The 27,886-nt window shown below is 38.8% G+C and overlaps 4 protein-coding genes across 7 annotated transcripts in view; 2 read left to right on the top strand and 2 right to left on the bottom strand.

Moving 5' to 3' along the window:
* cfap61 (cilia and flagella associated protein 61) overlaps positions 1-7,661 on the bottom strand; it is a 104,202-nt gene extending 96,541 nt beyond the window's left edge. For 2 of the 4 annotated variants that reach the window (XR_007947480.1, XM_022194796.2), the window contains exons 1-9: positions 5,999-6,139; positions 5,718-5,871; positions 3,922-4,072; positions 3,639-3,715; positions 3,276-3,343; positions 3,064-3,184; positions 2,325-2,454; positions 973-1,164; positions 415-503 (exon numbers count right to left, since the gene is read on the bottom strand). Coding sequence is in view for 3 of the 4 variants with exons in the window: in XM_022194796.2 (XP_022050488.2) it covers positions 415-503; positions 973-1,164; positions 2,325-2,454; positions 3,064-3,184; positions 3,276-3,343; positions 3,639-3,715; positions 3,922-4,072; positions 5,718-5,860 (971 nt within the window). In the remaining variant the exon portion in view is untranslated. Of the gene's footprint in view, positions 1-414; positions 504-972; positions 1,165-2,324; positions 2,455-3,063; positions 3,185-3,275; positions 3,344-3,638; positions 3,716-3,921; positions 4,073-5,717; positions 5,872-5,998; positions 6,140-7,545 lie in introns of those variants that run through there. The other 2 variants (XM_051960659.1, XM_051960660.1) reach the window with 2 other exon arrangements.
* crnkl1 (crooked neck pre-mRNA splicing factor 1) lies at positions 6,202-13,815 on the top strand. Its single transcript, XM_022194799.2, has 14 exons — positions 6,202-6,367; positions 6,788-6,940; positions 7,226-7,317; positions 7,631-7,789; positions 8,482-8,648; positions 8,881-9,059; positions 9,210-9,380; positions 10,144-10,335; positions 10,503-10,562; positions 10,700-10,780; positions 11,102-11,341; positions 12,049-12,150; positions 12,422-12,670; positions 13,281-13,815. Exons 1-14 carry the CDS (start codon positions 6,320-6,322, stop codon positions 13,668-13,670), a joined length of 2,283 nt encoding a protein of 760 aa, XP_022050491.1. The 5' UTR covers positions 6,202-6,319; the 3' UTR covers positions 13,671-13,815.
* Positions 13,758-17,672, bottom strand: naa20 (N-alpha-acetyltransferase 20, NatB catalytic subunit). The gene is made up of 6 exons (XM_022194800.2): positions 17,571-17,672; positions 16,852-16,876; positions 16,454-16,544; positions 15,900-16,035; positions 15,430-15,575; positions 13,758-14,131 (listed from the first exon to the last, which is right to left on the bottom strand). Exons 1-6 carry the CDS (start codon positions 17,621-17,623, stop codon positions 14,046-14,048), a joined length of 537 nt encoding a protein of 178 aa, XP_022050492.1. The 5' UTR covers positions 17,624-17,672; the 3' UTR covers positions 13,758-14,045.
* Positions 17,673-18,634: 962 nt separating this feature from the next.
* The window catches only part of cd109 (CD109 molecule), a 32,427-nt gene continuing 23,175 nt past the window's right edge, over positions 18,635-27,886 (top strand). The window contains 13 exon segments of the mRNA XM_051937034.1: positions 18,635-18,711; positions 19,929-20,095; positions 20,185-20,213; positions 20,733-20,969; positions 21,938-22,063; positions 23,331-23,370; positions 23,465-23,546; positions 23,637-23,730; positions 24,408-24,543; positions 25,242-25,351; positions 25,605-25,874; positions 26,002-26,103; positions 27,464-27,526. Coding sequence (XP_051792994.1) covers positions 18,635-18,711; positions 19,929-20,095; positions 20,185-20,213; positions 20,733-20,969; positions 21,938-22,063; positions 23,331-23,370; positions 23,465-23,546; positions 23,637-23,730; positions 24,408-24,543; positions 25,242-25,351; positions 25,605-25,874; positions 26,002-26,103; positions 27,464-27,526 — 1,533 coding nt within the window.

The following is a 27,886-nucleotide window of genomic DNA, read 5'->3' as shown; positions in this document are numbered from 1 at the left end:
ATATATATTTTAAGCAATGTTTCACTTCAACAATAGGCTTAGTAATATCTAAAAGCAGCTGGTCACGGAGGAAGCAGGGCATTTCTTAGGGACTGTTTTTAGCTGCAAACTAACCCACACTTGGTCCTCTAGTAAGTATTAAATGGTGTCTCTTGGACTGAATGAAAAAAACTACAATGTGTGTGTTCATACTAATAAATAACCATGTCACTCAGTGCAACAGTGAGGCTCACTGATTTGTTTGAATAGTTTTTGGACAACAGTGGAGCTCTATGGCACAGATGTATGAGACGCATCAGGCTTTGGATAAAGAGAATACCTGTAGTAGGATATATTCATTGATGGTTCTAGTCTTTTTATTGAATTTGAATACAGAGAACTGACAGCTTTATTCTTTAATTACAAAAGCCTTACCTTGTCTCATATTCCTTGTCAATAACGAAGAGCTGAATGCAGAAAGCGTTGGATTTCCCTGAAACCGTTCCAGTGGACTGTGCCTCCTCCTGTTGACATGAGAGTGACAGTGACAACAGACACAAGGTGAAGACTAGAAGCTTTACAGCTGGTTTAATCTGTTCTTAACCCTCTGAAGCTCAAGGAGTTTCTGGGTGTTTTCTCTTCCTGTCACATTTTTAATCGCTGTGGTTCATTTTTACTGCAAAATACAATCCTACAATATGGAAACAGCACAACCATGCCAAGAAGCAGAGAGAACTCTTTTGTGAAGAATAACAAAGTTGCAATGTTAGAAATCATTTTTTAAAAAAAAGAAAAGAAAAAAAATGTACTTATTTGGTTATATATATTTTTATAAAACTTTTAATCAACATGCATAACATTTTTGACTACAGGTGGTCCCATCAGTGGGAAACAAGGAAACAATGGACCTGTGTTATCTGTGAGAGTGTGAATTTTATTATTTCATAATTTCTCTGATATGAGCTTAGTGGGTGTTTTCATCAGTTCAGTTACCTGCTGCAAAGTGGAAGTTTGGGTTTGTTCTTTTTCATCCTCACTTGGGTCAGACTGAGCAGCAGGGCCATCAGGCTCCGGTTGCTGCACATTGCACAAACCATCAAACTCACTCAGCTCAAAGTTGGCATGGAGCACCGAGAGATCAACATCAGCAGTAACCCTGATGAAGCCAACAACAACTCCATCGATCTGTGGAGGAATAGTACTCCTATTAAACTGTCTGTCCACAACCCACAAATGTCTGACCAGGTCTTTCCGTTTTAAAGACATTGTGTGTAGGAGCATCTTAAGTAATTAGCATTTATACTTTCGCTTTGTTAAGAACAATCAGCAGAAAAAGAGTTAAGTGAAACAAGCAGCCACTGGCAGAGAAAAATCAGAATATAATATCACAGACTGTCTGGGTATGTAGATTGACAGATAATCACTAGAAAATGCACTGTAGGAACACCAGTAGTTAACTCATAATGACCTAAACAAATTCAGTTTGTGTTCAGTTTTAGCAAAAATTCTGAGGTCCAGATTTTACTCTTGCCTTCAAAAGCAGTAATTACTTCACAGGTTCTGAAGTTTTCAATCACATCATGTGCTTTTCCTCAGCAGGTGGACTTGTTGTAATGGAATTGAAGTCAGTCAGTTTCCTTTTTTAAATTTTGAGGATGAAGACTCTTAATGGATCTTTCTCTTCTAGATAGTGAGAATCCACAAATCTTCATTATTTGGAACTGAGCTTACAAACACCAATTAATTCTCATGACACATAAAACACAAGTAGACGTGCTGTGTCTCTAACCGACCATCTAACAGGATCATAAAATATCTCAAAAAACATCTACACAACGCATTATATTGATTCACAAATAGTTTCTGGCATGGAGTGGCCTGAATAGCCAAACCCTCTGGGATATTGTTGGATTGTTTGTTCTCTGAGTGCTGAACATAATCAGACAAAAAGCCCCAAATGCTTCAGATGTCTGGACACAATATGTTCAGTGAGAGCATGTCTTGGCCAAGTATCAGCTCGTATCTGCCATATGCCGCCATGAACACATGTCAGCTCGACTGGTGGGGAAGAGAGAGGAGATCTGTCGTCTCCCAGGTCCTTGGGGAATTAACCCCGGCAGGGCTCCTGACAATCAGTCAAAGCCTCACCAGTGAGCTGCTATTCATTATTTTTAGACTGGAACAGTTAAACAAATGACTGAATCACATACAGCAACTCACATAAGACCACACTGCCAGGTGGGATGAACTTAATGCATTTTAACAGCCGCTGTGGGTCACCTTTCTCCTAAAATTAAATTTGAATTAGGTTTAGATGAGAGAAACAGCTCAAGGATAGAACAGACCTCACAAACAGCGCTGTGACAGTCCTCGGACTTGGCCTCAAGGAGCTCTGCCGATAAGTATGGCTGGTCAAAGACTGGTTGCTTTCTCTGCTTTTCAAATAACGGCATAATGTCGTCATAGTCTTCAACTCTGTAAAAAAAAACAGAAAGCTTACATTTCAAAGCAACACAAATCCTCCTTTTATTTTTATTTTTGTATTTCAATGAGTAAAATTCAGCTCTGCAGGATGGCAAGTGCTTAACTCACTGAGAATCATCATCACATATAGCTGTACAAAGCTTTTAGCCACTTTCAGATCATAGTTTTAGTTTAATGCCACATTTATTGAGTAATTTCCTCTTTATGATTTCATTTGTTTCATTGCTAGCAACAGCAGGGAGGTGAAGATTGGGATAAGCTGATGAAAAAGGGAACCTCTGGGAAAAGTCAGACAGTTTCTCAGGAGCTGGTGAAGATCAAATCTGAGTAGAAAGGAGAGTGAAGATTGGGTGTACACTGATGAAGTGGTGAAAAATGTGAGTTAAATAGGATGCTAATATCCCTCTATGTCCTCTGCATTTGCGATTAGGAAAGCACTTTAGCAATGTGATAATGTCAGGACTGTGGAAAAAGTCAATTAGTGCAGCTTTGAAATGTCTACCCACTACCTTGATCTTTATAACCTTTTCCACTGGACTGTACAGATTAATTATTTTCTAGCCTGATACGTGTAAGAGGTGAAGAATGAGCTGACATCACCTGGCTGGGCGGACATGAAGGCATGGAAAGTGCTTTGATCTGTGGGTTATCAATGCTAAACACTGATGCCCTGGTCCAGTCAAACGCTTCAACGGTTTCAAAATCTCATTCAGTGCCGGGTCTGGAAACACACAAATCGTGAGGTTAAGTCTTGTCACAATTATTTCACTCGTGCATTTTGACCTCAACGCTGAATTGAGGACATTCTTTACCTAAACCACCAAGGTTTGGGCTAACCAGGCAGATGTATTCAAGCTCAGTCACAGCATTAAAGACAGCCCTGTAAAAAGAAAATAATAAAGAGACTAGAATTAGACAAATGTTGTATTAACCTTTTAGGATCTATAATATCTGGCTGCTTATAACTAAAACATCTTGTAGCAACTCTCATTTTTAAAACTGATGATGTTCAAGCTGAACCTTAGCAGTGTCATATTAGTCGTTTACATAATTCCAAATCTATACACAACACGTGCATTAAAAAATAAGGCCGTACAATCTTATGGCATAATACTGGAGCTAAAACAAAATCACATCCGAAAGCTAAACTCTGGCAAATTTTACATCTTTAATACCTCATTATCTCCTTTGCACTTGCACTGGAAAAATTTGTCTGAGCCACGAAAAGGTGGAGGAAAAGCGTGTTGAGAGGCTGTAGGAAGAAGACAAAGAAACCAGTTTCCTCCCGTGCTTACGTCAGCTCACTTCAATACACCTGCTCTAGGAAGTGGCTTTACTTCAAAATTAAAAGACCGATCAAGTCTTAGCTTTTCCTCAGGTGAGTTCTGTTGAGATAAACATATAATTAAAAACTAGCGACTCTTTGCAGTCGAATCTGAATTAATGAAAGATACAGACCGTGCATTTTTCAGCTCTGAAGTGTTTCTGCAGGAAAGGTTCCCACTGAGCCTGATCCACCAAGTCTCCAATGGGGTGATCGAAGAAAGAAGCATGAGCCAGGATGTCGTCCTTTTCATTGGTCAGAGTCACGGCCAGATTGGCTTTCTCTCTGCAAAATTTAGGAAAGCAGAGGTTATTGCTTAACTATGTATTATTTCATGATTTTAATGTATGATCTTAATGTCTACTTTTAAATCATTTTTAAAATTAATTTTAAAGTTTTGTGCTGAATGTATTTCATTGCCATTGTAAGGCATCTTAAATTACCTTGTGTATTAATTGCGCTATACAAATAAACTTGCCTTGTCCTGCCCACACAGTTCTGTGATTTCATTGTGTGAATAAAAACTCAAATGTCTCAAACCACACTTGGCATGAATAATCTAAATCTCTGTTGGTCATCTATGAGTCATTATTTTTGCCTTCATAAATATTTGAGATGAACTAAGTGTTCAGATGAACAGTGGGTGCAGAAGTATTAGGCATTTTTATGTGTTTTTCCACCACATAAAAATCAACTGTTAGAAACTACTTGAAGAGATCAATTCAACTTAACCACGTGAGTCAGCTAATAGTTTACACTTTTCTCTCCTTCAGAACGTCTTGTGTGATATTGGCAGCGTGTTTGTATCATTATGCTGGAATGTTGCACTTCGGTCAATCTTCTGCAGACTGGGAGTCACCTTGTCAGTTGGTACCTTGGTATATTATCCACAGACACTCATCATCTATAAATGTCATCTTCCCAACACCTTTTACACTTGTGCAGCCTCATATCATCACGCTCCCACCGCTGTGCTTCACTGTCAGGACTGTGCATTCACTGTGGTAGTCCTGGTCAGATTCATGTCAAACATGCTGGTCTCCATCTGAGTCAAACAAATTTATCTTTGTCTCATCTGACCAAAGAATGTGCTCCCAGTACTCATCTGGCTTCCGTCCATGTTGTTTGGCATGGATAACTCTGGTAGATTTGCACTGAATAGCAAGCATGAGTGACTTTTTCAGATGTGTTTCACACTGTTTGAGCCTCACAGAAACTCTCATTTTTACTAAGCCAAGTATGGAGCACTTGCCAGTCTGTTTATCAGAGCTATATTGCACAAGTAATACGCTGTCTGTGGTGTCATTTGAGGAGTGACTGCGACTCTGATTAGTGGTACTATGGCTCCCTCTATATCTCCTGGTTACTACTGCAGCTGTGTTTCAACTCATTTCTAGTTGGTCAGTGGTCTCTCTATACCTTTCCAACCTTGTGAAGTCTCACAATCAGATTTTTCAGTTCCTCTCACAGTTACTTTCTATGTGGAGCTATGATGAAGACATGCAGACAGACACTGCTCAAAGGTCAAAAAGTGAGAATGTTCTGGTGCTCACTGATCATTTCAAGAACATGTTCATGCAGTTAGGGTAACTGGAAATCACAGGTGGACTCAATTTAGTCTCAGTGATTAGAGGTTTTCTAACTTGTCAGTGATCATAGGTGTATTCACAATTGTTACACTGAATTTCTACTTCAAGGTATATTTCAACACAGATTTTCGAAACATTTTTGTCTGATTGCTCATAAGAGAAAAGACTCTATTTGTCATCTTGGAAATAAGGCAGAGGTGCTACAATTTTAAATCACTTGGCATGATACTGCAGGGTGATATTGTACTCACATCTGTTGTACACTGTATTTAACAAGCTAGTCATTTCCTTTCTGTCTGAAGTCTACAGTTAAAATAAAAAAAAAGAAATATTTTTCTTACAGAAGCTCAATCACATTGACTCTTCCAAACACCGCCTGAGCTGAGGGGCCAATGAGGCTGCCAATCTCCTGAGCATCCGCCGACTCGCTTCTTCTCACAAGGATAGTTTCCTTTTGGCCGCTAGCTGAAGTTATAGTCCTCATCTTCACTTGGACTGATTTTAACGCAGACACAAGGAATCATGTCAGCCACAACAGCAACGACGACAATGTAGCTAACGTTAGCATAAATAATAACACTAAAATAGACATAATTTCGTAGCTAGAATGAAAATTATTTACCTTAATTAGATCAATTCCAAATAAATCATACAATTACACCCATATGCTTTACTTTCCGTTGCTTAAAAAAGTTAGATGTCCGTCTTCTTATTACTAGTTTTCGTCGCAGTCTGCTCTAAACGACCGCAAACTCTGTTGCCATAGCAATAGGACGGCGCTGCACTTTAGGGGTTAATGGGAAGTCGCAAGGCATTGTGGGTACTGTCATGGTGGCTTGCGCTGGATGAACCTGAAACGTTTCGTTACATTTCAGCTTTGGTTGGTGTCGTAACAGTTTAAGCAAGTTTGGTAAAGTGGTATTTGGTCAAAACTGCCAGCAAAATGGCATCTACCGCGGCAGGCAAACAACGGATACCGAAGGTGGCGAAGGTAAGCAGCCAAAACACATTATCAAAGCCATGAGCTGACGGCGGCTAAGCTAATGCTAACAAGTAGCGCTAAAGTTTAATGGAGTAGACGTCGGAGGAAGACAGCGTTCATGTTTGATTTTACCCATGTGTAGACTTTACAGCTGTTACTATAAACTTCAACCGAATATTAAATAAACTAGTTGTTTAAAGGTGCAAGTTTCGCCAAACAAAAACCTTTGATTTGGGGTCTATTTTGTATAAAAATTACAGCCCATCACAAACATCTAAGTGAAACTTATTGACTTATTGAAAATTTGTCCAAGGGACTACAGTTGGATATAGCTGATGTTGATTAATCTGCATTGTCACTTAAATAATAAAACAGAATTCTTATGATTGGAGCAACCCTCATTACAAAGGACTTTCTGCTGCGTTTTAGGTGAAGAATAAAGCTCCCGCAGAGGTTCAGATCACTGCTGAGCAGCTGCTGAGAGAAGCCAAAGAGAGGGAGCTCGAACTTCTGCCACCACCACCTAAACAGAAGATCACCGATGAAGAAGAGCTGAACGATTACAAACTGAAGAAGAGGAAGGTAGGTGTTGGCCTCGTGTTTTCCTAACTGGTAGCATGTTTAAATTTAAAAGTGTAGAAGTGTGTTGAGACCAGTCTTACTGAAGAGGTTTTCCTATATATGCTTAACCCTAAAAATATAAAGAGGCTTTGGTTGTACTTACATTCTAATTCTCATGCTCATTCAGATGTTGGTGTTTCTAACTTACCATAGAGAGGAACAAAGAACACTGTTTTCAGCAAATAAACAAGTAACTTCTAGAGTTGTTTGGCATCAGATCAAACTGTTGTCTGTCTTTTCTTTCAGGGCTTTGAGGACAACATCAGGAAGAATCGCACTGTCATCAGTAACTGGATTAAATACGCACAATGGGAGGAAAGCCTAAAGGAGATCCAGAGGTACTGTGCCTGTTATGAGGATATTTATTCTGCAATATCTAACTCTAATTTAGGCTTGTAGTATTCTCAGGTTTAGAAATTCACAGCTGTCTGGTGACAAACTTGTGTCCCTAATCACTAAAGTGAATCACAGCTCCATATTGTGATTAATCTTCATATTAATCATGTTGTCATTATTGAAATATATGGAATAAATCTTCTCATTTTGGCATTTTGTACCCAGTTTACCTTGAGTTTGTGCTGGACAAAACAGCTAGTTGCTTTCTATTCTTGTTGTCCAGTTTTTCCTCCTCACTGGTTCTTCGGGTTTCAGGGCTCGTTCCATTTACGAGCGAGCACTGGACGTCGATCACCGCAACATCACTCTGTGGCTGAAGTATGCCGAGATGGAGATGAAGAGCCGCCAGGTGAACCACGCCCGCAACATCTGGGACAGAGCCATCACCATCCTCCCACGAGTCAATCAGTTCTGGTATGACTTATTTTAATGACTTCCTGATACGCGCTTCCAATCTGAGACATGTAAAAAAACAATAGAAGTGTGACTGGATGCTCCTTTTTAAAAAAAAAATTAAGTAAAAACATGAGTTAAAAAATTCTTATGCACCAAATAGTGTAACAAAAAATTATCAGTAAAACGTGTAGATTTGTAAACTCAGTTTTGTCTACTGTATTTTATGTTGTAAAATATGGATGTTAATTGACATTAATAATTTAACTGTTAAAAAACATATTTGTAAAACATATTTGTAAGCCCTTTGTAAACTCTGTTTTTAATAGGTGCTACATAATATTCACTGATATGACAGACGACGAGGGGCATGCATGTCAGAAATGGGTTGTACATTGTGGATCCTCGTACTGTTTAAGACCACAGGCGGTTCGGTACTAGCAAGCAGAGAGCATTGTGAAGGCTCAGCTAGCAATGGGCATAATGACAAAGACTAATGTGGCCGTGAATGGCTTCCTGTCAGAGGTCACATTTTTTAAATAATCAATGTGCTAGAATAGTGTTCCCATTGTAAATTGCAGGTTTAACTAGATTCCTAAATTAAAGCTTTAATTATTTATTTATTGAATGTAGTTGGTTGCATTTATTTTTGTTCTTTATTCCTCAACAGTTCACGACAGAGTTTGAAGTTTTACCCTTTGTCCTTTGAACAGGTACAAGTACACATACATGGAGGAGATGCTGGGGAATGTTGCCGGCTGCAGGCAGGCGTTTGAGCGTTGGATGGAGTGGGAGCCCGAAGAACAGGCCTGGCATTCCTACATCAACTTTGAGCTGCGCTACAAGGAAGTGGACAAAGCCCGCACTATTTATGAGCGATATATCCTTCTGCTGTTATTGTGTTTATCCACATAGAGGAGCAATATTTACTGCTACACTAAACACTGTAAGGCCAAATTCAAACTCCATGATTTCATGTGTATCACAAGTTATAGGCCAGCAGCAACGAAACTCAAACAAACATAGTATACAATCTATGAGTGGCTAACATTTGTTGATTGCAGCTTTTGTGCTAATATTTGTCACGTCAAAGCTCCTTGACTCCTCTGTACTTGTCATCGTCCACCCTGAAGTGAAGAACTGGATTAAATATGCTCGCTTTGAAGAGAAGCACGGTTACATCGCTCACAGCAGGAAGGTGTATGAGAGGTCAGTGGAGTTCTTCGGAGAGGAACATGTGGACGAAAATCTCTTTGTGGCCTTTGCCAGGTTTGAGGAGACACAGAAGGAGGTGAGACTTCAAAACAACTTTTTCTTGTATAATTTTAAATTAGTAGCCAGAGAGCTCTTACACCTATTGATATTTTTGTTCCTAGACCAAACTGAATTAAATCTGCTGGGTTATCTTTTGGCCGGTACTTATCCTTCTGTCCTTTCACAGTTTGAGCGCGTTCGAGTGATCTATAAGTACGCTTTGGACCGAATTCCTAAACATCAGGCGCAGGAGCTCTTCAAGAACTACACGATGTTTGAGAAGAAGTTTGGAGACCGGAGAGGAATTGAGGACGTCATCGTCAGCAAACGAAGGTTCCAGTACGAAGAGGAAGTAAAGGTATCTGCTGTGGAATAGTTGAGCCTTGAAGTGTGTGGAAAGTTGGAATGAATGGTTCCTTTTCCCAGATTCATATGAATTTACAATGACAGTGACAAGTATGGACTGCAAACGTGACTGAAAGTTAATCATTTTATCATAACTTTAAATTCAAAGAGAAAATCACACTATATGTTAAGGTACGCTGAAATGCTGCGAGTACAACTGTAATCATCACAGTTTCATAGCAATTACTTTTATATGTCTGCCAATGTATCTACCGACTCTGATAAATCTGTCATAACTAGATTTCTGGCATTATAGATTGTCATTCCTCTTGTCTCGCCTTTATATTGGAAAGAACATCGTCACTGGTTGTTAATATTCAAAATCAAAACTAGGTCAAAGGGGGAAATATTTAGAGATTTTAGTATCTTTTTCTTTGTACTAGCATGTCACACACAGATAAAATTACATCGCTTAGGGCTGCGCAATTATGGCCAAAACAATAATCATGTTAATTTTGATCTATACTGAGATGACAACGATTATTCACCACAAAATCATAAGACTACTGAACACAGCAAAATCGCTGAAGAGACCTCAGTGTAGTTAAAATTTTACAGAATTTTCTGTAGGTATCATTAGAACCAACAAAAAGGCATACTGGCAGCGATATAGAGTGTTCTGGGGATTAGAGGGGGATGTTTAAGTGGTGGCAAACGCCAACTAAAAATCTTCAAATGTAATTGATTCAAATTGTATCTTTCTCATATTCATCCAGGCAAACCCACACAATTACGATGCCTGGTTTGATTACCTTCGCCTGGTGGAGAGCGACGCTGACCCCGACACTGTGAGAGAAGTTTACGAGAGAGCCATCGCCAACATCCCCCCCATCCAGGAGAAGAGACACTGGAGGCGGTACATTTACCTGTGGATCAACTACGCTTTGTACGAAGAGCTGGAGGTCAAGGTTAGTCAATCATCCGCTTACATTTTACCACATTTTTGTGATGTTGCCGAGTAGAACAATTCAAACGAAAAAGGGAAATGCAATAAAAAAAGTTTACAGATCATTTAGTCGACCAAACAAACTCTGCTGTGACATTTCTGTTCCTTTTTTTTAATTATTATTTTAAGGATCCAGAGAGAACGAGGCAGGTTTACCAGGCCTGCCTAGATCTAACCCCACACAAGAAGGTAATTTACACTTTTACTCTTCAAAGACATCACTTCAGTAAATCCAGAAAAAAAAAGATAATGTGATTAATATTACAGTAAAACTCTTTTTTTCTGTTGTTACCTGATTGTGGCTTTCCATCTTGTTTTTGTTTCAGTTCACATTTGCGAAGATTTGGCTGCTCTACGCTCAGTTTGAGATCCGCCAGAAGAACCTGCAGGGAGCCAGGAAAGTCATGGTGAGATTTAATAATGGTGCTGTATATACCTGTCATTTAGATCAACATTAAACCAGAAATATAGGTGGAAGGTAAATGGATGATACATTCACTGACTGACTGAAGACTGCAGTTCACCAAAAATCTGCAGATAATAATCTAAACCAGGCCAACGTGCTAAAGGCTTTTTCAAGGGATACCTTCAGGAAAACAAAGGAACACTGTAAATAATGCCCAGTTAAGATGCATCAACAGATGGGTTTCCAGAGCTAAATTACATAAAGCAGATGGATTTTGACTGGACACGTACATCCTCTCACTCATCAGCGTTTCTCTTCTCAGGGCACAGCGATCGGTAAATGCCCGAAGAACAAACTGCTGAAGGGCTACATCGAGCTGGAGCTTCAGCTACGAGAATTTGACCGCTGCAGGAAGCTGTACGAGAAATATCTCGAATTTAGTCCCGAAAACTGCACCACCTGGATTAAGTTTGCAGAACTGGAGACGATCCTGGGAGACGTCGACAGAGCTCGCGCCATCTTTGAACTCGCCATCGGACAGCCACGTCTGGACATGCCAGAGGTATAGGGAAGGATATCGATCTTATAACTACTTGTATAGAGCTGCAGAATATGGATATATATGAATCTAAAGAACTTTAATGTTTGTAAACATTTTCCCACTGCTCTGGTAGTTGAGAAATCATTCTGAGCAGTAGATATTTTTACAGAGCAGTCAGATCATTTTGCTGCTCCCTGTAGTCTAAATGTCACTTGTCTAACAAATGCAGGGAGAGTTTATCAGTTTACTTTATTCCACTTAGGATTCTTAACAGAGTCTATGTTACTACATTTTTATTTTATCACTACAGCATCTCTACATCAGAATATTGTAAATAAATGCAACATTTGTCGGACAGTTTGTCAGGCATTAGCTATTTTTCTTTTTCTCACTCTATAATCTTACGTTTTTAACTTTCATTATGTGTAGTGCGTCAAAATATCAGAACATCAAACAAAAATTGTAGTTGTTCCTGGACTTGTTTATATCCTTAGATGTACATTAATATTTAAGAATTTGTTTCTACAGCTTCTTACTTCAGTCTTATTCCATCGTACGGGTCATATTGAACAACCAATGTCTGAAGCTCAGTAGAGCAGAAATCAAAGGCATTTAAACAAAAAAAGAACAAACGATCATGTTTTTTCTTGTTCTAGGAATATCTCTTTCTCCTGTCACCATTCTTACCTTTCAGGTGCATTTTTTTTTTATATTTGTTATCTTCCAAGGTCCTGTGGAAGTCCTACATTGACTTTGAGATCGAACAAGAAGAGTTTGGAAACACCAGAAACCTTTACAAAAGGCTGCTGCAGCGCACTCAACACGTCAAGGTGAGAACTGCTCTCCAGCTTTTCTGATTGCAATCTGTGTGAATCTGATCCATATTCTGCTATTAATGTGAGACTTAATGAATAAATTATTTCCTCAGGTCTTATTTATCCATTAATCTTTGCTAAATGCAAGGCATTTAAGTATTTAGGCCAGGAATTATTGCGGTTATAATTATTAATTTAACATTTTTCTGTGCCTTTCACACAAGAACACTTAACATACAGAGATACGCAAAAAGAAGCCTGGGCTTACCTTCGTCTGTTCATGCAGGTTTGGATCAGCTACGCCAAGTTTGAGCTGTCGATCGACGGCCCCGACCGGCTGCAGAAGTGCCGACAGATCTACGAAGAGGCCAACAAAAGCATGAGGAACTGCGAGGAGAAGGAGGAGCGGCTGATGCTGCTCGAGTCCTGGAGGGACTTTGAGAAGGAGTTTGGCTCCGATTCCACCAGAGAACGAGTCAGGAAGCTGCTGCCGGAGAAGGTGAAGAAGAGGAGGAAGCTGACAGCTGAGGACGGGGTAAGAACTGAATGTCATCCAGCAAACTGGAGTGAAATCTGCAGCCTGGTTTTTTTCCTCACCAGTTGTTTTATTTTCTTTTATGGCACTATATCACTCAGTTAGTTTAAATAAGGGGCTGCCATTTCTTAATTTTCAGATAATTTTTTCCAAAATTTCTAAATATTTGATGGATTCAAGACAATTTTAGTTTTCTGAATTTCTTAAATCTGGACTTTTTTAGGTTTTGGATTGTAAACAGGCATTTGATATTAGATTTCTATATTGTGTTGTCTTTTATATAAATAATAATCTTGAAGAGGACAGCAGCAGAACCCACCAAGCACCAATGAATTTATGTAGAAGATCAAAATAAAAGATGATAAAAGTATAAAGTCTTAGTGTGGAATTAATGTGATGGGGAATAAATTGAGTTGATTTTTTTTTTAAGCAATTCTTTCTCTAATTAGGACTTAAGTTCTAAAAAAAAACTGTCAGTTGGCCAAAACCAGAAGAACATTTCAATATATCAGCTTGTGCTTTGGGAAATTTTGACGGGCACTGACATTGGGGCAACAAACATAATCCTTGTGCATCAGGTGTTCATCCCAGTCCCTCTCTTTGATTTCAGTCGGATGCAGGCTGGGAGGAGTACTATGACTACATCTTTCCAGAAGATGCCGCTAACCAGCCCAACCTCAAACTGCTTGCAATGGCCAAGATGTGGAAGAGGCAGCAGATGACCGAGGAGAGCGAGACTCTCCCAGAAAAAGATGCAACGGCTGAAGAGACATCGCCGTCCTCTGAAGAACCTGCAGCTGCTCCTGAGAGCCAGCCAGAGAACGAGTCCAGCAGAAACACTGTGACTGAGACAGAACAGGAAGGAACATACGACGACCGAGATGACGATGGCAGCAGCAGCAGCAGTAGTAGCAGCAGCAGCAGTGAGAGTGATGATGATGATGATGATGATGGAGAGAAGAAGAAGGAGAGTAGGAGCAGTGAGGAAGACAAAGATTAGGCTCCTCGTTCAGGGACACGAGGGAACTGGACAGTCTCTCTGATTTTTCTACTGTTTATCTATTTTTTTTTTAACAACAAACCCAGCTCATGAGCAGTCTTTATTGTATGTTTTCTTTTTGTGCCATTACACATACATCAACTCACTCACTTGTTGTGTTTTCTTAAGCAAATGTTCATTTAGAATATACAGGAGATTAAACTTTCCAATTCATCATTTTGTACAATCAGTGGCTCTCTGACTAATAAGCACTGAGAATGGGGTAAGCAGCCTGTTTGATAGTTTAACTATGTACAAAGTCACTGAACAGGACCTGAAATCACAACATTACAGCTGATGATCAGGATAAAGGGAGCAGAGAGCCACAGTCTACTGTTATTCGATGTCTTCTGGTCTGACGGGATGTGGCAGTGGGATGATCGACTTCTTTTCCGTGTCTCTGGACAGAGCTTTCCTCATATCTGCAGGAAGACACGAGAAACTTATGAGTTTTCCTAGTCTCGTTTCTGCTTCATCAGCTGCTCCTCCTCTGGTTGTGTTTAATATAAAACTCTTAACTTGTCAACTCAAAAAAGAAAAAGTGCAGAGACTATGTATCTACTATTCTTCTACAGTTACTATACAGTAGCTTCAGTTTAATGCTCAGTCAGAAAGATGAGACCATCACTGCCCCCACTCCATGTAGTCTACCATTAAAAACGAACACTTCATAGCTATAATCATAGTAACGGCTACATGCACAGTTGAGAGAGCATGGCTAGTTGTTACTGCAGAATCAGTGCATCCTCATGTGCTCAGATACAAGTCTGCGCTTCGGCATTCAGAATGAAAACTACAGGTCTGGTTTAGCGGTTCTCTCACTGAATGCTGTCGGGTTGGTCTTTTAGAATGAATAATGTTAAATAAATGCATGGAGAGTCACAACATTTCTCCTTTCTGAAATGTCTGCAGAGTGTTGTGAGGTAATGCTAATCAAAAAATCTCAACGATGTCTGCACAGCACTCGATAGAATACTGCCCAACAATACAGGGGGTCCTCGACTTACGTCAGAGTCCCATCCCTATGGCTCAACTTAAGTCGATTTTGGGCACAAGTCAGGACTCCGGCGAAAATGTAAACAAAACCGTTACGTGCATCATAATATTGATCAGCTCTTTGGAAAAGTCATGAATACCAATGACTTTAATTCATGTACGAGTCAGTTTATAAGAAAATAATATTGTAATGGACTGATGTCAGTGAACATACCATGTTTAGTTAGCTCACCTCTGATTGGCTCATGGTTAACAGTAGTGTGCGTGCTGAGTGAGTAGTAGTCGTAGTAGCCTGTGTGAAGGTTCATTAAACGGCCAGAGAACGGCAAAGTCTCCCTGATTCATCACAGAGGGTCGCTACAATACATTGCACTGTTTTTACAACTTGACCAACGTTCGTCGGTGCTTCGCTCTGTTCTTAGTATTTTATTACATCTAATTTCACTTCCATGGATATGGCTTTCCTTTTCTTCAAAGCACTCCCATGAGAAAAGTCTTGACTGTTGCTTGGGAGCCATAATGAAAGGCAAAAAGTTAGCGAATGTAGCACAATCCAAGACTGAAGGACAGGGCTCACCTCACATCTTTAATATACGAGACAACCTTTAACATTTGTTGCTTTTATGTAAACTAACAGGATCTTTAAAAAAAAAAAATACCCGCTGCTACTTGTGAAACCATAAAGTGGGTTCTGGGCTCTGATTTGTTCTAAAGTTCATCTTACCGTAAGCGTCTTCATCAGGTTCTCCATTGCTAGCTGAGTAATACTCTATCACCGTCCTGTAGACGCTGTAGCCCAGACGTTTGTACATGTTCACCGCCACTTGGTTGGATACTCGTACAAACAGATCCACAAAGAATCCCCCCTTCCTACGAGACAATGAAAGTCACAATATTTATTCTATGGTTAAGAAATACCTCCAGTCGTCAGCTCATCATCTGTTGCTTCTTCAGAAAGAAAACAGAGCTGAGGGACTTCTACATTTCACACAAACTTCAAAAACTCTTCGGGTTACAAGTCTTTGTGCAGTATAGAGGCCTTGCACTATGAATGTTGCTGGATCATTGGAAATATGAGTCAGAAAAGTGAAGTGATTTGAATCAAAACCCGATATTGTATTTATCAAACTTTTGTTACGTAAAATCTACAGCAACACATAACACTCTGGATGCAGACTGTACAGAGATACAAACCTCTCTGAGATTTCCTCCAGCATCTCCATGAGTTTGGCAGCCAGGCCGAGCCTTCTGAACTCTGGAGCGACCGACAGAGCGGTGACGTGACCGTGCCACTCCTCACGAGCCACAGATCCTTCCGCCTTCCCCATTACTACAAGAAAGCCAACCACAAGCTTAAAGTCACACAAGAGTTACGGCATTCATTGCAACAACACACAACAGGGAGACGTGTGGTGATGAAGTTTAAGCTGTATCCTTTTTCAGGATCACATCTTGTCCAGTCCAGGCTGTAAGTACGTGGACAGACGGACATTTTTCGTTCTTCAGGGTCAATGCTGCATGCTACATTTTAAATAAAAACCAATGGATTCTACATTACAGTGCTCAATATAGGAAGCACTGTGTAAGTAATATAAGCCTTATCATATGTTGCTTGTAAGTCTGATCAAGTGGATTTAACAAATTTAACAAAGTGTGTATATGTGGTAAAGCACAAGAACTAAAGTATGAATAAAAAGTAGAACTGTCTTTGTGAGGATAATATTATCTGACAAAGCAGAAGGACTTACTGTAGCCCATCAGTTCACCACCAGGAGCCTCGGCAACAATGAAGTACTCCGGCCAGTGAGCAAGGTACTGAAGGTAAAATGGGATCCCATACTGGAGATCAAAGGTTAAAGAAAACTACACATTTGTATTACAAAGTATTATATATGTGTGTGTGTGTGTGTGTGTGTGTATGTATATATATATATATATATATATATATATACATAACCTCTTAACATTAAGAGGCTTAAGAAGGAAATATTTGTAGCAGGACTTAGACTGTATGACTCTAATAAATTGGAAATATACATGACAGATTCAGAGAAACAAAGGGTGATATTTGTCGATTTAAACTGTGACATGACAATAAAACACACATGAAATGAGATTAAAAATGTTAACAGAAAATCAAGGATACAGTTTCTGTCAGAGGATCCAAGTTTCTGTTGGATAAAACACAAACATGAGTTAGGTGTTAAATGCAACAGTACTTATCTGTATCGGACCAGGCCATGAACACTCTTAAAAAGGGTGCTAATCTTTCAATTTCCTCGTATGAAAAAGAAAATCACTAATAATGTCAAATTTCCCTGTTAACGTTACCTATGACCATTCATGCAAGAAAACCGAGTATAATGAATAGTATATAAATAAAATAAATATTATTTACACTTTCCATTGATTCTGCTGGCAAGTTCTGCACACCTGTGCCCGATTTACATCACTAGATTTAGTTTCAGATTACATATTACAGCTGTTAATTTTACTACTGTGCACTCGTTGTAGCGAGCTAGCTAGCTAGCAAGCAAGAAAGCTTGCTTACAAAAGCATGATTTTTAAAATATATGCAATTATGCCGATGTTTTCAGAAAATATTACTGTTCACATCATGCTTGAATCGAGTGGAAAAAATGACGGCTTCTTACAGTACCACTAAAATATATAGTTGGTGACTGGAGTTTGGCACAGCACTCTTTCCATCAGCAGCAACCGGGTGGAAATCTACTAGTTAGCATGCTAACGCTGCTGCACAGCGAATAACAAACTGTACAGATTCATTCAACATATAAATACCGGACACCTCGTAAACAACATTAAATACAGCTTATATTATCACACAGCCAGGATTGTACTCACATATTGTTGAATTTAAACAAATCATCGCAGGTGAACGGTCGTAGTGTTGTCATCTTGTCTTGCTGCTGTGTATTTTTTACGTCACACCGGAAGAGCGACTTATTTTAAAAGGCAGAAGGAAAACGAGGCGCGCCCCCTGGTGACAACCAAAATACAAGTTAATTTTGAATGTAGTGTAAGAAGTTTTTTGAGTGGAAACAACCTTAAGACATTCATTGTATATTAGGTGGGTAAATGTATTAAAATGTCCATTAGTTAACAGCAAAGTTAGCCTGTATTACTGTAGCTAGTTATGACAATTAGTACACATTTGCTAGCTGTTAGCAAGCTAGCCCTCGTATGTTAAGGTAAGATAACACTTTTTTAATCTTATCTTACGTTGTTATTATTTTATCTTACGCTAAGATAAGATAGTACTTTATTATTTTTATCTTAACACAAGAAGGGTAGCTTTGTTTTAGTTTACTGACAATGAGTAAAAATATAAAGGCAGCATGTGAATAGATGATTTTTAGAACTTAGAGAAAAGGGTAAAAATATATTTTCTATTGCAATGTTTAGAAAAGGCTTGAATTTAGCCAGCTGTGCACAAATAGTTTATGCGATGTCCATCAGGAGACAAAGCCTGCTGTTAAGATTCTATGGATGTGCACAAGCCAGACAATTAATTGATTAATCAGAATCAGAATGCAAATAATCATCAGTTACAATCCCACAGTAAATTGTCAAAAATAACCTCCAACACCAACAAGAATAATAAAAAAAAGTTGCTTAAACATTACTGTATTTAGAAATACAAGACTGAGCACTTCTACATTTGACTACATTGTCCTTTTTTTTCTGTGCACTTATTCTGAAGTAAAGAATCTGAATCAGAGCAGAAACACCCAGAAATGAAACCTGCCTGTCGGGGGATTCATGTAAACTGACACTGGTTCAGTCCATCAGGTGATACTGTATGAGAAGGAGGGTGGGGTCACTGTCTGCAGGTATGAAGGCAGCCACTGACATCACCTGCGTCCAGCTCTGAGCGAAGCCCCGTGGAACGACGTTTGTTCATGAAAATGGAGCGTCTCCAGCTGTGGGGACTCTTCGGCCTCGTCATTCTCACCGCCGCCCAGAACACTACAGACATGTGAGTGTATGAGTAGAGCCTCACCTGGACAGTTTAAAAGGCTCATCTGCTTATTTGTAATGTAAAATCTGTTTCAGGAAGTGAAACCTAATGCTTACAAAGTTAAACAAATCAATTGTGGCTTCTTCTCAAACCAACCTCCATCAGTTTTCTTCAGTTCTTTTTTGTGTTCTCGTTTTCTTCTGAATCAATTCAAGTTAAGACAAAAATGTAGTGGACACAAAATGAATGAAAATGGAAATATTTTTCAAATTTAGTCGTTTAGAAAGTAGTTATATTTTTTTACAAATATTAATTAGAATTTGTTCTTCATGTGATTATTCATGTGTTTATTCAGTGTCACTTTCAGGCTTTCATAGTATCATGATTTAAACAAAATAAACAGGAAATTTTATAAATGTACTTAATTACAAAAATAGATAAAGATTTCAAAAACACCACTGCGACATAAAACAGGGAGTAGAATTAGCAGTTTTTTTTAGATAATTCCACAAAGTGATTCGATGATATATTTGACAAAAGCTGTTAATAAAATGAGTATTTATGTCAAAATTATATAATTATACAGATATGTTTTTTTTATAATTAACCGTATCAATCTTTTATATTTATTTCTGCTGTCAGTTTCGAGCCGCTCTCAGAGACACGATTTTAAAAATTCAACAGCATTCAAACATAGTTATGAAAAGTTGTTTTATTAAAAAAAATGCAATGAAATATTGTAAATAGATTTATTAAAAGTGTTTATGACTTTTTATATCATGAAGTCACGTTTTATTTGTGATTGGCTGATGACGGATGACAACGCCACTGCCATGAAAATAACATTAATCATGAAAAATGACGTGAAATTAGTATGTCATACGAGAACACTTAAAAATAATAATAATATAAAAATAATTTTCAAAAGGATAAAAATTCTTTCCCACAAAATCCACTATAATACAGGAATAAATTTATTGCACCATTAATATACTTTACACAATTTATTCATTAATAATAATAAAAAAGATTTTATATCAGAAATATTGAACATATAGGTACAACATTGTTTTTGTTGCTGATTTTTAGACACATGTTAATTTCAATGCTATGAAAAAATCAATTTAATTTCTAACAAAGTAGTTTCACTGAAGGTCTGAGTGTGAAGAATTTCCATCAAATTTTGCTCTCCAGTCTATTTGACCTGACTCTTTGTTCTTCATCCTGGTTTGTGTTATCAGGCCTGATCGCCAGCCCTCCTACCTGGTGCTGGCTCCCACAGTCCTCCGATCTGGACTCCCTATGTCCGTATCAGTCACCGTCCTGATCGGCGGAGACATCTACGTGTCTGCTCGCATTGTTCATGGCAACCAGATTCTGGCCTCAAATTCTTCTACAGTTGAAGGAGGTACATCATCTGTTGGGCATCAACAAAGCTACTGATTGATTTTCTTCTAATTACAGGTTTAATATCACTGTCAAATTCTCTTTTTAAAGGTGTGACCAAACTGCTGACTTTCCCACCTGTAAGTATGACTGTTAGTTTGCCATCACGTTTAGTTGCGACAAAGACTTCTGACAGTTTCATAACCCTAGGGACATTACACATGTGATTTCTGGTAAAAAAAGAAAAAAAAGTTGCTCTTTTGTGTGTGCATTGTTTGTTAAATTGTCCTCTCACAGTGAATAGTCCTGTCTTGCTAAATGAAACCAGAGCAAATACCAGTTGTCTGTTTTCAAAGCAAGGCAGGGAGGAGGAGTGTAAACTGATACTGCTGAGCACAACCTGATACGATTGGGTAAAAATCACACAGATGTGAAGCAGATTCACAGTTAAGTCTCTCGTCTGGACCACAGCCCGGCTCTCAGTGCACCGTGGTTTAGTTTAAAGACACCTGAGAAGCTTTAAACAGATTCTTTGTACCTCAGGTTTACATTGATGAAAGAATAGTCACACTTGAATTTATTTATCTTTTACTGCTACAGAAGTTTGTCATTCAAAGTTAAGTATAATTCCTCGTCGTTCTCCATGTTGTGTCCTGCAGATCTATGAGGACGAGTCCGGCTACAAACGCTCCTTCATGCTGGAGGTCGAAGGTCACGCTGGGAATGTCCAAGTTTTTTCAGATTCCACGCGGCTGCGGTTCGACCTCAAAGGCTTCTCCATCTTCATCCAAACAGACAAGCTGAACTACCTGCCTGGGCAGATGGTGAAGATCAGAGTGGTGTCCGTTAACCCTGACGGGAGGCCTCACATCAGCTCAGTGGATATAACCATCAGAGTGAGTACGACCTCGCTGTTTATGTACTGTATATGCACATTTGATATGATTAAACATCCAAAACACACCATTTAGACATGCTGCCTCTTTACACGTCAGTTTGACAATGAGCAAACATCATGATTATGAATCAAAATCCAAGAAGTGCCTCAAATATGGTATGAATGAATGGACTTGCTCTTATATAGTGCTTTACTACTCATCAGAGTACTCAAAGTGCTTATACAACAATTGCTTCCATTCACCCATACATTCTCACTCTGGTGGGGACGGAAGCGTGGCTGCCAATTCGCGCCTACGGCCCCTCCGACCACCACCAACATTCACACGCATTCATACACCAGTGAAGAGCACTGGAGGCAAGGTGGGTTAAGTGTCTTGCCCAAGGACACAACAGCACGTGACTAGGCGAGAGGGGGAATCGAACCACGGACCCTTTGATCATTGGACGACCCGCTCTACCACCTGATCCACAGCCGCCCTCAAAACTAGCCTTGGAATGCTAGTGACAATAGCCTTGGGATGCTAGTAATTATTCTAGGGAATGCTTGCAACTAGCCCTAAGATGCTAAAGACTAGCACAGGGGTGCTCGAAACTAGCCTAAGTATGCTAATGATTAGCCTGTATCTTGGAACGCTAGTGGCATTAGCAAAGTCATTTACATGTCCATTGGGTTGTGAGATGATCTCATGTCTCATGACTTCTTTTTTCTAAAACAAATGCAGTGGTTGTTTGGTGTCAAAAAGGAAGAAAATTACAGTGTGTTCATAGAATTAAGTACATAATTAAATATACTTTTTCCCCTGGTTGACTTACTCCTTGAAGGGTAAGTTAAGGACTGTTGCCTGAATCAAGGTTGAGCTGACACAGCATTAGAATATTATACAGTCTTTTTTAAAACCACAAATTGATCAAAGTTTAAATAATCCTTTCATTTGTTTGTCCATCCATATCTGCCCTGATCCAGAATCCACGGGGATATCTGATCAGGCAGTGGCTGGCTGCAGATAGCGTTCTTGGTGTCGTCTCTAAAGAGTTTGATCTTTCTGACAACCCTCCTCTGGGTGACTGGATCATCACCGCCAGAGCCCACGTAAGTCTGCCACGCTTTACAAAGTCCACCCAGTGTGTGCCTTACAAAGGACTGTTTGAAGTCATCTCTAGAAAAACTGGAGTGAAACTTTGGTGGAAGTTGGGTGAATTCTTATAAAGATGATTCAGATACATATGTTGTGGGATATTCTTGCCTATTTTCCAAGATATTTTAAATGTTACAACACAAAGTTAAATTCCATATTAAGATGATAGTGTTTTTTGTGTTGTTGAATCTAAGTACATAATGTGGACCATTACCAGAGTTTGATACCTATATCTAAGTACGACAACGGTTACAAAAAACAGCTGAAATTTTACTTTGGACTTTGTTCATAATATGGATGCTCATGTAGGTCTTCTTCATTCTAGTGCCTTCTAGACAACCCCTAATGTCTCTCAGACAGAGGAGGTAGTTATGGTGCTAAAATGCTTTGTGAAATTGAGGAATTTTAAAATTTGGAGTGACACACTCCTTATTTCAACCTTGTCTCCTAGAATTTATGGTCATTGACAATTAAATTGTTCTCAAATACATTTGAAGTTCTGCTTAACAAGTCGATGGGAAGAGGTTGGGGTGGATGACGGGCTTACAAATCACACTGGGTTCAGGTTCAGACTCCCATCTTTGCTATAGGAGCAAATATATGCTATTTAAGGTAAGATTAAATGTAATAAAGGATATATATCTAAATTCACAGAGATTCACATGCTTTTTCTTGACACCGCACCAATGTTTTATTTTATAATATGAAGCAAATGGAGTCTACGTGCCGTATAAATAAAACAAGACGACATGGTCATCAATATCCCCCGCCACATGTGATGTCTATGAGTCCATATCCAAAATAGTGATCAAGGGCCATAACTCTGTTAAATATTATCGCACAGGTCTCATTTTCGAACTTGATCAAGGTGTCCATGGTCTGAAGCTACACACTAAATTTCGTAATCCTAGCTGTAATAGTTTCCAAGAAAAGCTGTCCCCTTCATCTCGGACGGACGGACGCACGGACGGACGGACGCACGGAAGCACGGATGGACGGAGGCCAAACCTATATCCCCCTTTTCCACTTCGTGGAGGCGGGGGATAATAACCTTTGCCAAAAGCATACCAAGACATACTGGCAATTCCTCTCTCCTACTTGTCACAAAGCAGTTACGATGAATGAGGGTTTTTTGTTCATGCAAGTAAAGATATATAAAGAGTAAAGGTCATGTTGTTACTTAAACCAAAAAGGTTTTAATCTCTTGTGTCTGTTCTACAGGGCGTCTCCAGTAGCAAGACTTTCCATGTGGCTCATTACGGTGCGTATGTTGTCGTTGACCAGTGTCCCTTCTACAACGTCTTCCTTCTCACACAATATAAACTCAAGTCCATTCACTGTATGTGTGATTGTAGTTCTGCCAAAGTTTGAGGTCATGATCAAAGCGCCGGATGTGATTTATTGCGAAGATCCTTTGGAGGGCTTCGTCACAGCAAAGTGAGACCTTTGTCATGTCCAGTTTGTGTATTAATGATCTCATTTGTGAATGAACTTGAGAATTATTGCCGATTGTGTTTTCATCCTCAGGTACCTGTACGGCAAACCTGTGCAGGGACACATGAATCTAACGTTCATTCATCATGTTCATGGTATAGATGAGGTTTACTATGAAGACAGAGAGGTTTGTAATTCTATTGCTGTGATTTGAGATCAGACTGTTGCATACAGTGATTATAGTCTGATTACAACAAAAATTAAGATAATAACAACCATGTTTATACTGTTGAGTCATCTGCACTTTAAAAAAAATATACAGGGAAAGGAGAAAATAATACTTGTTACAGATCTCGAAATGTAAGATATACTAATTTGCCCATCTTTTCAATCATCCATCCATTGTGTATACACCGCTTAATCCTCATTAGGGTCACTTACCCTAATGAGGTCACCAGCTGACTTCTGGTGAAGGCAGGGGACATCTTGGACAGGTCACCAGTCTGTCACAGGGCTACATGTAGACAAACAATCACACTCACATTCACAGACAATTTAGAGTTACTAATTAATTCCTGAAACCCTGCTGGGTTTTTTGGACTGTGGGAGGAAGCCGGAGTAACTGGAGAAAACCCACGCATGCACAGGGAGAACATGCAAACTCCACACAGAAAGATCCCAGGAAGGCCAGGACACAAACCAGAGATCTTCTTTCTGCAAGACAAACCACCAGGCCACTGTGCAGCCCCTTTTTTAATCAGTACAAATAAAATTATGTGTCAACAAGTTAATTAATCAACTAATCCAACAGGTTAACTAATTACGAAAAACTTCCTTAAAGACTGAAGGTTTGTTTTTATTTAGATTGATGGTACTGAAGGCTTCGAGTTTGAAGTTCCGAATTATCATCCAGTGAACCAAAGTCCTCACAAATTCGCCCTCTACCAAGTTCACGTGGAACATGTAACGATTGTAGCTCATGTGACTGAAACCCTAACAGGTAATTATTTTTCCATTTTATGGATAAATGTAAACTGAGTCAGTGACAGCACTGCCATTGTGTCTTTGGTTGTTGACTTATTTATATTTTATATATAAGGGTTTATATTTTACAGTTTAATGCTTGTGCTTTTAAGCTTCAGTGTATTTATTACATTAAATGCTGAAAATTGAGGAATGCAGGATTCAGTAACCAGAAATTTATGCCTAGCATTGTCAAAGCTTGGAAGCAACACTTAAGACCCGTTAAAGCCAAGAAATTAGGTAGAGCATTTCATTCACACTACATTTGAAATGTAACTATATATTGCTCATTTTGTATGTTCTAGACTCTTGTGAATTATTGTGGCGCTGCAATAGTTATTGTGATTATTTGATTAGTTGTCATCTACTTAATGAATCCCCAGCTATTTTCTTAATCAAATTGGTTTCGATTATTTTTAAAGCAAAAAATGTCTTCATTTTCTAATTCCAGCTTCTTGACTATGGATATTTTCTAATGTCATCCCTTCTCTATGACAGTAAACTTCAGTGTATTTGGGTTGTAAATAAAACAAGACATGTTTCTTGAGCTTTGAGAAACACCGACCACTTTCAGACATTTTACAGACCAAGCAACTAATCGAATAATTGAGAAAATAATCAACAATTAAAGTAACCTTTAGTTGCAACCCTGTTTTAATGCTTCCTATCTTTCAGGTCTCACATACAACAGTACAGTTAAGGTGTCAGTGGCAAAGAGAAGATATAAACTTACCTTTGAAGAGTATCCCAGAATATTGAAGCCATCTTTAAATTTCACTGCCAAGGTGAGAAAAGCAACATTCCTTTTTGAACTTTAGTGTGTTTTTCACATTAGAAATGCATTTCTATATTTGGTTTAATGTCTGTTTTTAGTTGGGTTGAGACTATAGTTGCAAATGTGCTTCTCACTAGGCCCCAATAATGTATATGAAAAAATATTTGCCAAACATAATATGTTTTACACTGTGCTCTTTGTGAAAACATATTTTTTTCAATTTGAAAAGCATATTGTTAGGAGTTTTTTTTTTGACTTTGTAGCTGAAAATATCTACATACAATGGCGAACCACCGTCGCTTGAAGATCAACAAAAGACTGTTGAAGTGTCAGTGATGCAGCACAAGAAAATTCCATGGGCTTGGACGACGAATGCAATGCAAGGAACAGCGCCTGATGAATCAGATACAGGTTCTTCAGGAATGGATTCAGAAGAAATGAAATCTGAAGAAATGCAGCTTCCTGTCCCTGCAGACGGAGTCATACCCCTCCACATTGAGATCAACAATGACACACAAGTACTCACAATTGATGTAAGTCACAAATTACATATATTGGGAAATTTGAAATGCAAATTTGTAGGATAATATTGCAAGACTTTTGGTGTAATTTTTGTTACAGGTAAATCTTATGTGATTTTCATGTGCTGGTTGTTTTCAGGCTTCTTTTCAGGACAGCCAAGACACTTTAATGCTCTACAGACAATACACGTCCTCCCTTCATACCTACATGCAGATTCATAAACCCTCCAGACCTGCAAAGGTAAACATGAGGATTTATAGCTCGATTGTGGGACTTGTATGTATAAATGAATGCTATGCTTAAAACAAACAAGTATCAGTTCCAGGTAGATGTGTTTGTTCCACAGTATAGCTCAGTTTTAAATCTGGTATCAGTGGAAGCATTGATATGCTGGCGATACATTGTATGTTACCTAGCAATGGCTTGTTGTCTCGAGGAGGGTTGCAATGGAGACAGAGTGGGCTACAGCAATTAGCTGTATGGCAGATCCATCTTGGCAGTGTCTCCCACTAACTCCTGACTTACCCAAAAATGAGTAGAATAGTGAAGCAGGAGTGGAGCTGAAGTGGGCCACGCAAATGCTTCTGGGCTATGGACTGTCCTGTGATGGCATCCACCTGTCACTCAAAGTGGCTTCGCCTTTAATTGTGCATAATTTGAAGTCTTACTAGAAATTAAATTGGTGAGCTACATAAACATTCAGTCTCTGTGTAGTTGCCATGAACAAGGACATTTGCTACAGTGACCAAAATTGATTTTATTACAGGCTATACAAGGCATCTTCAACTTACGTCGGAGTTCCGTTTCTACGGATCAGCGTAAGTTGATTTTTGCCGCGAGTCAGAACTCTGGTGAAAATGTAAACAAAGCCGTTACGTGCATCACGATATCGATCACTTCTTCAGAAAAGTCATGAATACCAATGACATTCATGCGTGTTTGAGTCATTTAACAAGAATATAACAAAGTATTTTGCACTGTTTTTTTTAACTTAAGAGTTATATTATATCTAATTTCACTTCCATAGAGATGGCTTTCCTTTTCTTCGAAGCACTGCCATCAGAAGAGCCTGATTTACAGGCAAACAGTTAACGAATGTAGCACAATCCAAGGAGGCTTACAAGATACAAAAGTAAACAAAGCCAGCTTATCGCGCCACATGACGATGTATTCGACCGCCCCACAACTAGTTCACGTATCCAGTTCTGACAAAACAATGAAACGCTGTACGTTGTAAACTGAGTCAGCTTCAGGTGGTCAGTGGAGGAACTGCAGCTTTTGGCACTTTATTGTTAACTTCATTTTTCGGCCTTGGAGGATGGCACTTGTGAAAAACCTCGGAAACAATCAAGAAAAGTTTCTCATGCTGTAAATTGCTGTTCAGAGGAAGGATTACAGTCTACAGATGAAACTGATGTACCTAAATTAAAATATCACAGTCACATGATGCAATTTACTGTGTCCTCTTGTCAAATGTTCTCATTCTTGTATCTACTTAAAAGTTTATGAAATTCCTCTTCAATAATTACGATGATCTTATTGAAGAAGAAAATTATTTTCACTACACACTTACAACCACTTACATTTTCACTCTCTTTAGGTTGGCTCACCCCTCCATCTGCAAATTGAGAGGAATTTTCCAATGATTGATCTTCACTACATAGTAAGAAACTTATCATTTAGCCAGACAATGCAACTTTATTTCCATATTTCCAATTAAATTATTGTAAGTGAAATTAATTGAAAATGCTATCAGTTCTTCTATCATCCAGAGATACTTACAGTAACTAAGTAATACATTTATTGTATGCTTTTGTGACTTTATTGACTTTTCTGTTTTGGTTTTTCATTTTAATTATTTTTTTATTTCAGTTTGTCTTGTATTTGTATGGTGCTACTGGTAATAAAAAATTGTGAATGCAGATTTAAATACAAAAACTAGTGTTAAACACAAATAATAAAGTAATATTTCAAAGCAGTCAGTACAAAAGAATATGATGCCCTTGACTAGAAACAGCTTGTA

The sequence above is a fragment of the Acanthochromis polyacanthus genome, chromosome 16, assembly GCF_021347895.1.
Source record: "Acanthochromis polyacanthus isolate Apoly-LR-REF ecotype Palm Island chromosome 16, KAUST_Apoly_ChrSc, whole genome shotgun sequence".
In the NCBI taxonomy this organism is placed as follows: domain Eukaryota; kingdom Metazoa; phylum Chordata; class Actinopteri; family Pomacentridae; genus Acanthochromis; species Acanthochromis polyacanthus.
This window is presented reverse-complemented; position numbering and strand designations above follow the sequence as displayed.